This window comes from Myotis davidii, unplaced genomic scaffold (genome assembly GCF_000327345.1).
Source record: "Myotis davidii unplaced genomic scaffold, ASM32734v1 scaffold168, whole genome shotgun sequence".
Lineage (NCBI taxonomy): Eukaryota > Metazoa > Chordata > Mammalia > Chiroptera > Vespertilionidae > Myotis > Myotis davidii.
Window position 1 is genome coordinate 5075766 of NW_006383016.1, and position 16760 is coordinate 5092525.

The 16760-nt window shown below is 33.3% G+C and overlaps 1 protein-coding gene across 4 annotated transcripts in view; it reads left to right on the top strand.

Annotated features, from left to right (window-relative positions):
* Positions 1 to 15797, top strand: part of FAM126A (family with sequence similarity 126 member A) — a 58648-nt gene extending 42851 nt beyond the window's left edge. For 3 of the 4 annotated variants that reach the window (XM_015558181.1, XM_006779026.2, XM_015558180.1), the window contains 4 exons: positions 565 to 681; positions 2234 to 2321; positions 2840 to 2999; positions 14756 to 15797. In XM_015558181.1, the coding sequence (XP_015413667.1) occupies positions 565 to 681; positions 2234 to 2321; positions 2840 to 2999; positions 14756 to 15330 (940 nt within the window). In that variant the 3' untranslated portion in view covers positions 15331 to 15797. Of the gene's footprint in view, positions 1 to 564; positions 682 to 2233; positions 2322 to 2839; positions 3000 to 13654; positions 13951 to 14755 lie in introns of all 4 variants that reach the window. The other variant, XM_006779027.2, reaches the window with a different exon arrangement.
* The last annotated feature ends 963 nt before the right edge of the window (positions 15798 to 16760 follow it).

The following is a 16760-nucleotide window of genomic DNA, read 5'->3' on the forward strand; positions in this document are numbered from 1 at the left end:
CGCGGAAAACAGGTTTCTGGAGTTTTTTTTTAGCTTCTATATGTTACTATGTTTCAAAGTGCCCACTCAGAGGCCTGCAGCGGCAGGCGGGGAACGTTGGAGTCTGCCGTCACTGAAGCAAGCAAGCCTCATGTTCAGTTTAAGCTGCCTGGCTGCCGGTAGCCATCTTGGCTGTCAGTTAATTTGCATATCGCCCTGATTAGCCAATGAAAAGGGTAGCAGTCGTATGCCAATTACCATGTTTCTCTTTTATTAGTGTAGATAGTGCTGAGTCCATGTACTAGGTTTTACAGTGACTAAAAATTATTAATAATTGATCAAAATTAGTGAATCAACTCTGAGAATATGGTTCACTTACTACATATTAACACCCCTCTAGCTTTATGCATTTTTCCCCCAATCTAATTGGCTTAGGAAAATGTTACAGACCAATATTCTGTTTGGAAAGATTCTTTTGTTTAGAGAAGCGAGCATACCCAGTATACTGTTGGCTTATAAATGTTAAAAAGTAAATTACTTAAAATTTTACCAATTTTACAAATATTTTTATTTTGGTCTTTCTAGAATCTGTGTTTGTGGATATCCCAGACAACATGTAAGAAAATACAAAGGTGTAAGTAGCAGGATACCAGTTTCTTCAGAATTCATGGTGCAGATGTTAACAGGGATTTATTTTGCTTTGTAAGTTTATTTCATATACAAAGTAAATATTTTATCTTTTTGGAAAATTATAGTTTGTTGTTTTATTGTTACTATATACTTACCTCAATAGATAAATAATTGGCATATATTTGTGAAAGAATATCAATCAAGATCTTGATAATAGTTGTATTTCAAATGTCTTTTAATGTTCTGAAGAATTTGCATCCAACTAAAACACTTCATTTTTTTAAATTTAAGAACAGAATGAAAATTAGCAACACCTAAATATACGCACAGTTCCTTTTTTCATTACTCTTTTTGCTGTAATTTTCAAATAGCTTTTTTCCACCAATGAATATCTTTTTCCATTCTAGATATTTTAACTCTTAAAAAACAATTTAAAGCATCTTTGATCACAAATAATGTATTATTAGTTTCTAATATTGATGCTCAGCCTTAATGCCTTATATACTAGTATTTTTCTTTGAACCCTATCTTTTACTTGGTAATTCTCTTATTACACATATCTTACTATATTTTTTATTATATTCAGTTGGTACTTTAACTTTCCCTGGTAGATTATAAACCTCATGAATGAGGCAGAATTTATGATCTTTGGGCCACATCTGGACTGCTGCCTGCTTCAAAAAAAATTTTGTGTGTGTGTGTGTTATCTATGGCTGCTTTTGTGCTATAGTGACAATTGAGTAGAGACTGTATGGGCCACAAGCCAAAAATATTCATTATCTAGTCCTTTAAGGAAAAAGTTAACCCCTGGGTTAGACCTTTAATATTGTCCCATTATACTCACACACACACTTGTTTCCTGATATATTGCTAATATTTGCAACATACATCACGTACACTTCTAAATGACTACCAAAATACAAAGAAGTAACTACTTAGGATATTGCAAGCCACAGTAGTTGTAGATTCTCATTAAAAACCATGGGAGCCCTAGCTACGGTTGGACTCAGTGGATAAGAGCTTTGGACTGGGGACCGAAGGGTCCCAGGTTTGATTACGGTCAAGGGCATGTACTTTGGTTGCAGGCTCCTCCCCGGTCCAGGCCCTGGTCAGGGTGCATGCAGGAGACAGCCAATCGATGTGTTTCTCTCACATAGATGTTTCTCTCTGTCTTCCCCTCTGTCTTCCACTCTCTCTGAAAATCAATATCCTCGGGCGAGGATTAAAAAATATTTTTAAAAACCGTGGGAGTTAACAGAATAATTTAACCATAAAGTGTTCTGAACATTAGTCTAAGGTATATAATTTACTATGTTCTGACTTGCTTTGAAAGTGTAAAATGCTTTGAGGTTACCTGGCTTATTTTTATATCTGTTTCATAAATGGAAATATCTTTAGAGAAGAAAAGTACATCTATAAAAAATTCTTTTCTATTAATTGGCTTTCAGATACAATTGAAAGGAATTCAAAGATTTAAAAATATGTATTTAAGGAGAGTATAATGCTAAGCAATGTACTAATCTGACCAATTATTTTCCTCAGTAAAGATAGTTTCTCATTATATTTTGTTCAAGTATATAGAATTAATTTAAAATAATTATATTTTATTTATTTAATTTTATAGTTATAATGGAGAATGGGATCTAGCTGAAAAAGCATTGGATGATATTATTTACAGAGCCCAGTTAGAATTATATCCAGAGCCATTGTTGGTAAGTGCCTCATTTCTTTATGCAATTTTTTAAATTTAAAAATTCTCAAATTAGAACTATAAATTGAAGAGTAGCCATTCATATGTCAGTAATACTCAGTGATTCATGCTCCTGTTATACTAGGAAAATTTTTTTATTTGAAAAGGTACACATATAATAAAAATTGACCATTTCATTTGGCTAACTTCTTGGATACCTGATAAATAGTCTTTTTTTTTAACTTATAGGAATATTCTCCTTAACATGCTAGAAGTACACTTATTAGTTAGCATTAAGTATTTGGAAATATAATTTAATCTTTTGAAATTTCATCACTTAAATATCATATTTAACTATAAGTTTTCTTCTGAGCTCTTACTCTTTATTCCAGAGGATTTATATATTATCTTATAGGAAATACCTTGGCGAAAGTATTCTTTTCAAAAACGTGTTAAAATTTAACATCTTGTTTTATCTAAGGTGTAATAATACATTTTTATTTTTTAATACCAATCTTAAACTGTATGTTTCCTTCTTAGGTTGCTAATGCAATAAAAGCTTCGTTGCCTCATGGTGCCATGAAATCTAGTAAGGAGGGTACAAGGTGTATTCAAGTTGAAATCACACCAACTTCCTCTAGAATATCAAGAAATGCAGTAACCAGCATGTCAATAAGAGGTCATCGGTGGAAAAGACATGGTAAGAAATAAAAAACTCTACACATTAGAGGATTGTTGAGTCTATCACATTTTTCTCTGTACTGTAACTCCTGGCTTTAGTAAACAGTATCATAGTGGCATGGAAGAAAGAGTTATTGGATCACTTTTAATTTCTAATTTATTGTCCATGAGTGACAGGCAATAAGGAAAATAGAGCCCCTTATGTTACATTCATGAATGAAAATTTATTTAAATGTTGCTATTGGTTTTAAAATTATATTTCCATAGAGAGAAAAGTAGAAAAATACATTTAAAAATTATTCATACATTTTGAGTTTCTATTCACAATTACTTGCAAATATTTCTTAATGTTTCTGATTTCTCAACCTTCTAGCAGGTACACTTGCATATTGAAGTAGAACGACTAACATTTTCTTCTGGATTTTCTGTAAAGGATGCCATAGTATTGATGCAACTCTAGACATTTCTGTTTTCTGGAAGTTAATTTTCTTCAAAGATTGTCTGTTTAATATTCCTCCTTGACCATTTCGTTTTATTATTTGAAAATTCTATTGGAAATTCATTTTATTCACCATGGCCTTCTCAATGCTTTCTATTTCTCTTCTCTTATAATTAATTATTTCTTATTTAATTTCTTATCCTTTTTATAACTTCCCTTCTATCTAGAAGTTATTGTAGTGGCAAATATCTGTGTAAATATCAGTGTCATCTTTCTCAGAAGATAATAATAGAGTGGGAAGCAAAAAGCACTTCTTTGCCCTAAGCAAACATTGATTAGGAGTAAAGCAAAATCAGTTCTCTATTTTCTTCTTCCTATAAATTGATGAAAATGTTAGCTCCTTTTGGTATATTTAGTTATATTTGTCTCTAGGGTCTCTCTAGAGAAATGCAAATGTGAGAAGAATGAGATTATTTATGGTGAAATAGAAAGTTGATGATGAGAAAAGTTGTCACTGTTCTTTCTCAGGGAAACTAGGAGATAGTATGTCAAATAAAGAATAATGATGAAAATTTCCAGCTTAATCAATGATCACTATGAATCTTTTTTCTTTAAAAGTAGTGTGACAGTTCTTGAAGGTCCTTTAGGAAGGCATTAAAACGATGGTAATGTTTGCCATTAGCAAGGCAAATCGTTACTATTTAAAACAAGCAGATACTTCAGTTTCTTGAGTGAAAATTGTTACTGAATGGAACTAGATTATAGGTATAAAGTAATTTAATTAGATATGGTAATACCTTAGAGATCAGTGTTTTGTTTGGGCATAAATAGGTGAATACAGGCACAGAGGCAATGAACCAGATCATATGGGTCATTGTGGACATAATGGCTTCCAAAATACCACTTTAGGAAATGTAAGAATGAATTTTAATTCCTTTGTTTACTTTCCTTTCTTGCTATTTAAGTGGGCATATTGGGAATTAGGAAGAAAAATATGGGTCCTTCAGTTAAAAATGTAAAATATTTAAGCTCAATTGTATTTGTGTGTGTGTATGTATGAGAGAAAGAGAAGGTGCGTGAATGGGTCCATGCATGCATTTAACAGAAAAAGATGTGCACCCTGCAATAAAATAGAAGGCATTTTTCCAGAAATAATTTTAAAGGAATAAATTACCAAAACAAGAGAAAAGAGAGTTTGAGGTATATTGTATCTATTAGGTGCTTACATATTTTCCAGATTACATTTTGGCCTCCACTTGGGTAGTTGGCACTTAGGGCTACAGCTTCATTAAAATAACCTTCCTTATCATCTGTTCCCTTATACTTATTCAACCTTCACAACTCTAACACTCCTGTTTATGGTAACAAAAAAGTCACAGATGAGGATTTAGTAAGAGAATGAACTATAAAAAGAAGTCAGGTGAATGGAGCAGATACAGTATATAGCTCTGTCTTGTTTTCCACTTCTGTAGTGTGAGTTCCCGTTATCCAGTGGACTCTAAAGTATTCCTAGTCTAAGGTCCTTATTTATCTCTTCAGGTAGGTTGCATTCTCCTGTTTTTTAGTGTAGCCTTGGCTTTCCTTTTTACAGCAATACTTTTCATTGTTACCTTGTTTTGCTGAATTAAAAACTTTTCTGTTTTCCATTTTTGTAGTCCTGATTCCTGCTTGAACACCTTATTATTCTGGGCTCTTTAGCTGATACTGGCTTCTTATGGGGAAGATAAAATATCTTTGCTCTAGTTCTTACATATATAAATAATTATCAAGTTATACTTAAATTTATGTATGTATAAATTATATTTATTACATTCATATATAAATTACATATATGAATTACAATCAAATTTGATTTATTTATACATTATTTTTTGCAGAAACAATGCTTTTTATCCCTTAATGTTTCTGAAGCAGAGTACTACAGACTGTAGGTTTAGTTTATGACTGTGAAAACACATTTAGAGTTTATTTGATGGAAATCTAATGCATTTCCTATTTAACTTATATCCATACTACTCCCTTACCAAACCAAACCTCCCAGGGAGAGGGATATCTTCCCAGACTTTGAACTGTATCACACAGTAGGGACATGGAATATCCAACTGTAAGCCTACGAGATTAGGATTGGGGAAGAAGAAGGGAGGAGAAGCAGGAACTTTAAGGAAGAGTCTTTTTCCTTTTCTCCTTGCCTCTTTGTTACTGCTAGGAAAGAAGAAAGCAGTTGGCTCCTTTAATCCCCTTTCCTTGAGTTTCTTCCCCCCTTTTAATCTTTTTTTCTTTTATTTATTTTTTTAATTGAGATATAATTGATATGTAAAATTATATTAGTTCCAGGTTCACAACACGATTCAATATTTGTATATATGCGAAATGGTCCCCACAACATACCGAGTGAACATCCATTGCCGCACATAGTTACAAATGTTTTTTTCTTTTTTGTGATGAGAATTTTCAGATCTACTCTTGTAGCAACTTTCAAATATAAAATATAGTTTTATTAATATAGCTGCCATGTTGTACATATGCAACCCTAGGACTTTCTTTATATATAGACTAGAGACCCAGTGCACGAAAATTCGTGCACTCAGGGGGTCCCTCAGCCTGGCCTGCACCCTCTTGCAGTCTGGGACCCCTTAGAGGATGTCCACCTGCCTGCTTAGTCCTGCTCCCTGGAGGACTGGGCCTAAGCTGGCAGTCAGACATCCCTCTGGCAGCCCAGGAGCCAGGAGGTCTCATAGTGACTGGTTCGTCATAACGACTGGTCATTCCACTGTTAGGGTCAATTTGCATATTACCCTTTTATTATATAGGATATATATATATATACCTATTGACCAGTGGACCACTTTCACCCATACCCCCCAGTGCTCCCCAACCACCAGTCTGTTCACTGTATCTATGAATTTGGTTTTTTCTTTGTTTAGATTTCACATCTAAGTAAGATCATATGGGAGTTAGCTTTCTGTGTCTGACACCTTATTTCACTTGGCATAATTCCCTCAAGGTATATCTATGTTGTCATATAGGATTTCTTTCTTTTTTATGGCTGAATAATATGCCATTGTAAATGTTCCACTTTTTCTTTTTTAAAAAATTGAAAGGATCTGGTTTATTATTTCTTTTTATTATTGATACCTACCTGTTTGCATAAATGAGATATACAAGTTGAATCTCTCCTATTTTCATGATAAGTGGGGATTAATCGAGAAAACAAGTATTAAAATAACATTCTAAAAAATCCTGATTTAATGGTAACATAAATGTGAGATAATGGAATACTGTACTTCAGGACTATAGAAACTACATTTATTTTGTAAATATGATTTTATGACTTTATGAGAAAATCATTTAGTGGAAACAAAGTTGCTAATTGTTATAAAAGCATTTTGAAAAATGTAGAAATGGTCATTTTAAACCCCTAAGTAGCAAACTTTAAAGAATTGGCGATTGGAATTTTACATCTGCAATTAGAAATGAATAAAGCTTATGTTGTTAACTTAAAAATTGTCTATACTTATTAATAAAATTTAGGAAAACTAGCAGTTTTAAAAAAGGTTTAAATATTTTAGTATAATTTTGAGAAGCCCCATTATTGTCAGATGCTAAAATGCTATTTGAGGAACAAATTTTCCTTTCCCAATATAGATGATAAAACATTCAGACCAAAAATAAGAATTTCCTTCTGGCCAAAGATAGCATTGCATGAATTTTAACTGGCATTCTTGATATGGAACTTTATACTCATGAAGGACAAAATAAAATATTAGGAAATATTAGATGACTAAAAGAAAAGGGACCTATTGACCAAAGAGCTAAATATCATGGTGGTGCAATTTCCTCATATGAACATTAGGTTTAAAGAGGAAAGAATTCTGGCTTAGCCAACTTTAGAAGAAAACAAAAAACTTTTAGGCTATGTCTAGGTAAAAGTAAAATAATTATCTATACAGATAAGTAAAATATTTTATAGATATTGGTTTTAGGCAGATACACTCATTTGTAAATTATTGATTTATATTTTTTACTAAAGAGGTCATATGTAATTCTTGCCATCATTAATGAAGTTATTTATTGTTACTTATTATTGAGCACTACACCATCCTCCCAACCCCCCCTTTTAGAAGCATTTGTTGCACACTACACACACAAGATGAAATAAGCTTTTATAGATAGTTTTACAATAGATGTTGCTTACCTGTTTTTGGTCTGTCTGGTTATGAGGATCTTTAATCATCACGAAGAATTCACCTGGTCCAGCAGCATCCATGTTGCAATTCTTGAAGGGATTTTTTTTTTAAACTTGAGACTTAATAAAGATGACAAAAATTATTGAGAGTGACTGAATCTACCTCAGGAAGGAGAATTGTATCATTTACTATATATGCAACAAAAACTAAAGACTTGACTCTTGCACTGGCTTGTGTGACTCAGTTGGTTGGAACATCGTCCCATACACCAAAAGATTGCAGGTTTGATTCTGGTTCAGGGCATATACCCAGGTTGTGGTTCTATCCCTGGTCGGGGCATGTGTGGGAGGCAATTGATAGATGTTTTTCTATCACATCAATGTCTCTCTCTCTCTCTCTCTCTCTCTCTCTCTCCCTCTCTCTCCCGCCCCCCCCCCATCCCTCTTCCTTCCTTTCTCTAAGATCAATAAAAAATAAAAATTAAAAAAAGACTTGACTTTTCTTTATTAAGGAAACTGGTATAGCTCCTAACCAATGTGTCTACAAACAAATCATTTAGATGGCATTTTTCTGTGTACTGCTCCTTTCGTATTTGGAAAGTCTACCTTTGGCTTCAAGAGCCAGATTTCTTAGTCTTTGTGTACTTGCTCATAGTGTAGTCCTTTAACTGCCAGGACCTAATTCTGTGTTTCTATAGCAGATTCACTTTCCTTTAACACGCCTTGCAAATTATTGGCCCAGGCTGTGAATTGTTATGGTGTTGTTCTTTCTAACCTAAGACATACTTCATCCTCATTATTTTGCGTTACACAAATGTGACTTCTGCTGTTTAAAAAATGCCAGTAAAGTATCCAAATAGTTTATCTGTGTACCTGTTGATGTCTGCCCTTTGTAATCTGAAAGATATCTAAGCTCTGTACTATGTCACAGGTAGCCCTAGTGATATGTCTTACCTACCACTGCTTTGACCTCATTTGTAGACTACTGTCACCCTTCCTTCTAACCCTTCAACATACTAAGCCATTTCTGCCTTAGGGGCATTTTATTAGCCATTTGGGATATTTGAGCTGAAATTTAAATGATGAAAAAGTGCCAGATTGCACATTTCCTTCATATTGTTTTGTATATCATCATTCAGATATCAACTCAAATATCCCTTCCTCAAAGAAGTTTCCCAGGTCACCCATCTAAAGTAGACTTTCTCCCCTAGCACTCTGCTTACTCTCCCATTATTCTCATTTTCTTTATTGCTATGCTACTTCCATTATCTAAAATAGTCTTGTTTACTTAATTCCCACTCTACCGTGTAAACTCTGTGAAGGCACTGTCTTTATCTGGTTGACCATTGTGTCCCCAGAGGCTAAAACAATGTTTGGCACATAGTAGGTGCTCAATAAGTAGTAGTTGAATGCATGAATGAGTGAATGAATGATAAATTTGTAATATAGACTGAGCAATTTATTCCTTTTTTTCTCATTGTATTGAAAAACAGTATAACAACATGATAGTAAACTGGGTAGAAGGGTATTCACTTATAATTCCAGTATTTAAAGAGTTATACTTTTAATTTTTTTCATACATGTATATATTTTTCATAATTGTGCTCTTTTAAAATTTAAAAATATTATTTTTAAAAAATTTGCTTTTGCTTAGTTAACAAAAAATTTTCCCAAGTCCTCCTAATAGCTCCAATTATTTTAATGGCTACATAATACCACATAGAGTTGATAATTCCATCATTTACTTAACTATTCCCTTAATTTGTTAAATGATTTGTTTCTAATTTTTTGCTATTATAGATAACACTGCAATGAATAACTTAATGAATATAAATAGCATTTTATTCCATTGAATAAGATAAATTATAAACTTAAACTGATTGGACTAAGGGTTATGAAGTTGTTTAGATATTTAAGACATTTCAAATATTTATATCCTATAAATTATAAATAAATGTATATGAATTTCTTCGGGGTTTACTCCAAAATACTTTTAATAATTAATGTCAAAATTGTACGATGTACACAGTTAAGTTGGGGATTAATTTTTTTAAGCTTCAGCTTATTTTATTATTTTTGCTGATAAATTTTGTAAGTGCCTTTGGTTATAACCAGATTACTTTAGATTCATAAAGCAGTCTGAGTACAAAGCTGTGTGAATTCTATGAAGAAATATATTGTTCCTTAATTTAAATGATTACTTTTAGTAAATAGGGCAGCCTTTAAAATATAAAAGCTAAAATTGGGATAAAGAGTTTCATAATGAAGTTGATATTTGGGATTATAACATACCCAGGGGAGAAATCACAGCTTTTCGTGATCAGTTTTAATAATGTTTGCAATTTGTTTCACCTTTCCCCCCCTCAAAGCCAGAAGAAATTTTGTAGGGAGAAATTATTTGAGTGCCTTTGAGATCCAATTTGGAAATGTCCACTAAAAGTATTCTTTAACTCTCCTCATTTCTGTATATGGAGAGAAGGTTACCTATTTATAGAGAGTATACAAATAAAATATTCTCTGAGAAGTTTCTCTTTGGACCTTTTTTGAACTTTTCGAATTATTTGAAGTCAAATGTAAGTATTGCTTTTATAGTTATAGAACAATCATGACACCTTTTGCATAGATTTTTAAGTTCTGGGCTTTTAAACAGATTCTGTTTTCATATGCATTTATATTCCCTTAAAACATATCTATAATTTTCTTAAAGAAAGGATTAACTGCCTCTTTTTAGGTATGTATGTTATCCTATGGATGACATAATAAATGAACTATAGATTTTTAAAAATCTTTTTTTTCCCCTCCAGGTTTTTTGTTTGTTTTGTTTTTGTTTAAAGATTTACATATAGTATTACATATGTCTCCTTTCTCCCCATTGACCTCTCCCCGGCCATCACCACCTCCCAACCCCCCGGTCCATGCCTTCACCCCCTATTATCTGTGTATTTTACTAAACTTACATTTAGAGATGGCGACTTCACTTTTCCAAAGCAAAGAGCCTTTGCCTTTCTCTGTCAGCTAAAAAATTCTTACTAATATCAGCTATATATTATTTTTCCTTTTCCAAATTTAAGTAACACATTCCTAGCCTACTTTTCTCATGTCTTCTGCATGTTTTAGTAATTCTAATAATTTTACCTTATAACAGGAAATTTTTTCAGTCCATCAAACAAATATTTATTGGGCACCTACTATATGCAAACTGCTTTCTCAGGTGCTGAGTATATACAGCACTGACCAGGCAAAAATCCTTTCCCTCATAGAACTTACATCTAGTAGACAAGATAAATAATTATAGGTTAGAGAGTGATAAAGTGCTAAGAAGTAGCGAGAAGGGTATATAAAATATGGGGAATATTGATAGGATGGTCAAACGAGGAGTATTCCAGGCTTAGGGAACAATGAGACCAGTAAGAAGGTGTGTGTAGGGAGAATGGGTCACAAAACTTTGTAGAAGATCTTGGAAAAATAATGGACAGCAGTATTCATGTAACAAATGTTTATTGGAATTGCATAATTATCTTTATTCTGTAATTTTCCTGAGAATTATATTTCTGTTGTTTCTGGCTCTTTACAGTTTTCTGTTTTTCTTTTTATGAATTTACTTTACTAAGCAGTTAAATTTTTTCCATTTTTACCAAATAATATGCATATATTAATTAAAGATTTGTGCTTGTGAAAAATCATACGTTTTATGTTTTCTAGTTGCCACCTAATTTCATGTTTAAAAATTATTAATATTATGCTTCTTGGGCTGCAGACCTTCACCACTATCACAGGAAATGTGATTAGCAATCCAGTTGCCTAGTGCTGCTTTGTATTATTATTATTGTCATTTTATAGTTTTGCTCTCAGAATTCTAAATTTTCACCACAGTTGCTTTCTATGAAATGACTAGGAATCTAGCAAATAAGTTAAACTTAATTGAAGGATGTCAGAGAACATTTAACTCGATTTGATTTTAATGAATTGAAGAGTTAGAATTTATAGTATTTGAGGTCAAAAGATTTTGCTATTTAGCTCCCCACTGAATAGTTTTGTGGCTCTTTCTGAACTTCGGTTTTCTTGTCTGCAAATGGGAGTTTGAGTAAATTGCCTACTTCAGAGGCTCACTAGAACACATTGTTTTGAGAATATAATTGAATAATATTATGTGAACACTCTCAAAAAGTGATTTAGTGCCATTCGATGCAAATAGTAGTATTTTCTATTCTGTTAGGCCACCTATGCTTATTTTTAAAAATTTTGTTGTGTTAATATGTATTGGCTTTGTTATGTCTGGATAATTTCCATAGTTTATGATTTTTTGGATTGATGGTCCCTTTAATAGATCTGTGAAACTGCTTCTACATTGTAAATAGATAAGTCTTGGTTGTCTCCCAACAGTGTCGTTGTGATTTTACTCTCAGTTGTAGGGCCCTCTAGCATTCACCTCACTAAGATTTTACTTGCCCTGACTTGAACACAGCTGTTAGTAATGGGGGATAGGCTTGGTTGGAACTTCCTATTCTCATTAAACCTGTGTTGTAGGGACACCCAGAAGCTGCAGTGTGATGCTACCTTATTAACATGCTTTGGTCTGTTCAGGAAATAAAAATTTCATTTAGAGAACCTTCAGTCAAATTTTTCTGAGGCACTAGGTAAATGGGAAATTATACCAGCACACTGGCTAGCCGGCCCAGGGCAACATGAAGGTTTGAGGCCCTCCAGAAGTGCATATTGTGCTGGGTATGGGCATCCATAATAACTTTTTAAGTTTTCAGAATGTGAAAGATCAGAATAGAACTGTGGTTTCCAAACTTTGCTGCACATTAGTTACCTGGGAGCTTTTAAAAATCCCAGTGCCCAGATCATAGCTTATACTAATTAAATAAGAATGTCTCATGTGAGAGCCAGGCATTGGTAGTTCTTCAAGATGCCCAGCTAATACCAATGTGCCATAAGGTCAGGATCCAAAGTTTAGGAATATGTGGCTCTGGCCTCCATTTTTTTACTACCTGTTACTGTTTCACATGCTTTAGCACCACCAATGGGAACATTATGATCTTATCATGAAAAGCATTTGAAAATAATATGTAATGTCTCTCAAGCAGATTTGTGGTCTGCATTTTTTTAAGAATATAAAATGTTTTACATAGTTTTATGTTGTTTTGAACTTTAATTTTCATTACTGGCCCATGGTAGACATAGGCTACTTTTTTTCTATTTCTTAGAGGCATTTCCTTGACTACTTTAAATAAAATCATGCCTTTGTGATTTAAGACAAAAAGAATAAAATGTCTACAAGTATAAACTAGTTAGGAGGTTCATTTCTTTGTTTTGATTGCAATGGCCATTTTCAAAAATAAAGGACCAACACACAATTTGTTTTTCCAAATCCATTTTTACTTTTTTCCAGCTTAGTAATGAACTGTTACAAGATGGCCTAAATTTGTGGAATGTTATATCACAGCTGCATTAATATTTACTAATATAAAAGATGATTGGTATGTGAGACAAAAACTATACCAGTAGTGTTATTAACCATGTATCATAAGTGAATGAGCATTTTTCCAATATTGTGATTTATGAAGTCAGCTTTAATTTAACCTAATAAAAAATAGAATTTTAAGTGTACAAAAAGGAATCCCTAAGTGACTTGGTTTCTTTTGTTGACAAAAGCTAGAGTTTTGGCTGTATATCCTTGAATATTTGCCTAAGGCTTTATAAATAGGTTCAAGTGGTCACACTATTATCTTAAAACAATAGAAATCCCGTTTGATTTATAAAAAATTTCTGTTTCATAGTCCATGTCAAATATGTGTGTGAAAAAATGCAGAACATATATTGATGCTTTGTGAGTTTCTTCATTGTCATTTAAAACAATATGAACTTATTGTTTCCAGTGTCATCAGTATTGTAAATTATGGAAATTTCTGCAGTGCAAATATTTGACTTGATTTGTAACATTCAGTTGTCCAGTTTTTGTTTTGGATCTTTTGTTTTTCTTGTTTTGCATTTTTATTTTGTTTTGTTTTCAGCCATCATTTTGTCTTATCATCTTCAATTCTAGAGCAACCTGACAACAATAATGATACTACTGAATTGGGCATCCTTGTCATTCCTGAGATTAGTGTCACAAATGTGGCCGGAGAGAGAACCGGGAATGGGGAAAAAGGCAGAACACTAGGAGAGATTGATGCTCAGCATATACAGGGTGTGCAGGAAACAGCCACAGATCCTAGAACTGAAAGCAAAGGCTTGCCAGAGATCAGGAGGCAAAAATCTGTAAGAAAACTGATGGAGGATGGAATAAACTCACCTGGCAGAGTGCAGTTTTAGCACAGCACTTTATAGCTGCACTCCAAGGTATCTCATGGAAAAGGGCCACTGCTGCATGTTTTAAGCAACAGTTGTACAGTCACAACAATTTTGCATGTCATCTAATAATCAAAATGCATGAATTATGCACCATAATTTCTCAATGACTCTTAATGCTCTTTGGAATGGTTATACCTATATATTCTCTGACTTAAATTGTTATGAAAACTGAGGCAGAAAATTGCTTCCAAAATAATTTTCTGCTTATGTTTTGAGATCAAAGTTATTTATTTCATTGTATTTTTGCCATCGTTGATATAAAGGTTAATATATATATATATAGAATTTTAACAAGTTTGAGCTTGTGATATTTATAGTCTATATTTTTAATCTTTATAAAATAACCTACAATATAGTATACAATCTTTAACCTTTTTATGAAAATATTTTAATAAAATTTTTTTAAAGTTCTTTGGTAAGAACTTTGATTTTTCTATTGCTTTGTTACTGTAGGAGAGCTTGCCCCTAGCTTTACTGTGTGGTATTTTTCCTAATTGTTTCTGATTCTTTGCATGGATAGTAAGAAAATTCTTTCTAAAAACATAGTGGGGTGTGGTTTATGGCATGCTCTTTGTTTAATATACTGTAAATTAGTGTTATTTAATTACAATGAACTATTTTTGGCATTTTATAGAATGTTTTGATTTATTCTTTGATTTTGGTCTATAATCTTTTGCTTTACCTAATTATGCTAAAGTTTAATTATTTAAAGTAATTGATTTGGTATTAATCATGAAAAAAGAATTATTGAAAATACTTGATGTTAATTAATCTTTGTTATTTCTTTGTTTAGGAAATACAGAATTAACAGATCAAGAAGAACTGATGGATATATCTGAAGTTGACGAGGGATTTTATTCCAGGGCTGCATCTAGTACCAGCCAGTCAGGCTTATTAAACAATAGTCACAATTCTAGTAACAAGACAAGTGTAGGAAAGACTCAGAGACGGTCAGGAGGAAACAAAATTGGAGGAAAAGAAAAAGAAACCACAGGGGAGTCATGCAAAGATCACTTTGCTCGAAAACAAACTCAGAGAGCCCAAAGTGAGAATCTTGAGCTCCTCTCTTTGAAGAGACTTACGTTAACAACCAGCCAGTCCCTGCCTAAACCTAACAGCCATGGTTTGGCTAAGACTGCTGCGACTGTATTTAGTAAATCCTTTGAGCAAGTCAGTGGTGTCACAGTCCCACATAACCCATCAGCTGTTGTTGGCTGTGGGACAGGGACAGATGCCAACAGGTTTTCCGCTTGTAGTCTCCAAGAAGAAAAGCTTATTTACGTTTCTGAAAGGACTGAACTTCCAATGAAGCACCAATCAGGTCAGCAGAGACCTCCTAGTATTAGCATTACGTTGTCCACGGATTAATTTGTAAGAGTTTTCTCATGTGACCAACGAGTCTGGAATTATGGCTTTGCTTCTTTATGAAAGTGCCAGGGTCTTTCATCACTGCTCCTGACAGAGCCCTCATGTCTTAAGTTCTGAAGGCTTTATGAAGGGAATAATGTCTAGGTTGCAGTAAAGTTGAAATATGGTTTTGTTATTTCTTGGCTGTGTGGTTTTTTTTCTCCTGTTTGTTTCTGTTGCCCTAGGATTGTCACTGTGACAATACATTTTGGCAGGTGGTCTGATCAGATTGGTTACATCTCATGTGAGGATATGAGTTGTTTTTCCCCCCTAATAACTCCTATTTTGGTAGATGTAAGTTTGGCCTTCAGAATAAAAGGAAACCTCCATGTATGGGAACTATTTTTAAAGGATGAAAAGGTGCAACTCCGGGAATTCTACATCTGGCTGTTCAGCAAGTCAGTTTGGAAAAACGAGCATGTGAAAAACAAAAATGATGTGAAAAGTGCCTGATAAGAATGTTTGTAACCAGACCATCTTTAAGATTAGTAGAAGAATTTATATAAAGCACTGGAAAGTGCTTGGTGACTTAGTACATAGACTATTATATGATACCAGTGGATGGACAGAGGAATTTCTATTGTTATCTTTGGGACGTTTGTATGTCAAAAATCATGTTGCTAGCAGATGTGTTGTTTTGAAGTGTTTGATCTGGGCTGAGCAGGTGCAAATCCCTTTCAGTTTCTAAGATAGGCCATAAGGTTGACTTATCATGCCACTTGACTTCAGAAATCCTAGTTTGGATTCCTATAATTCAAAGCATACCTCATTGAAGATGGCCTGGAAATTGTATAAATCTTGCAACACAGCTCTCAAGATGCCAGTGTCAGCCATACTGTTTGTCTGCAAATGAAGGAAATTAGGTAAATTTTTATCTGTAAAATATGAAAAAATTAAGATAGGATATTTATCTATTAACTAATTTAGGGTTATTTATGTTTATATTCTTAAAGTTATAAAATATGAATAAAATTACATGTGTTTTTTATTTTATGAACAGGCCTATTTTTAATGTTTTTGTTATAATAGAAAGAATGATCAATGTAGTTACCCCCAATGAAAAATAAATATAAAAAATGCAATAGGGTGGAAGTTAAGCAAACTTGTGTGTGGCTGTAGAGAGCTGTGTGACTTCTAAATGGACATAAAAGTTTGGTGTTTGCTAGTGATGGTCATTTCATCTATGGTTGAGGTTGCCTGTGAATCAAGAATAAATAATTCAGAGTAAGAGAGAAAGCAAGGCTAAGGCTGAGAGTAAGCTGACTAGGAAAGAAGGCCTAGAGAGCTATCCGCTTGTTCTCTTTCACTGTTAGTACACAGTGGTCTCCTTATTCACGGTCCCTCGCTGTGGTCACACAGAGAAAATACTAGTCTTTTTCTTATACCTGCTT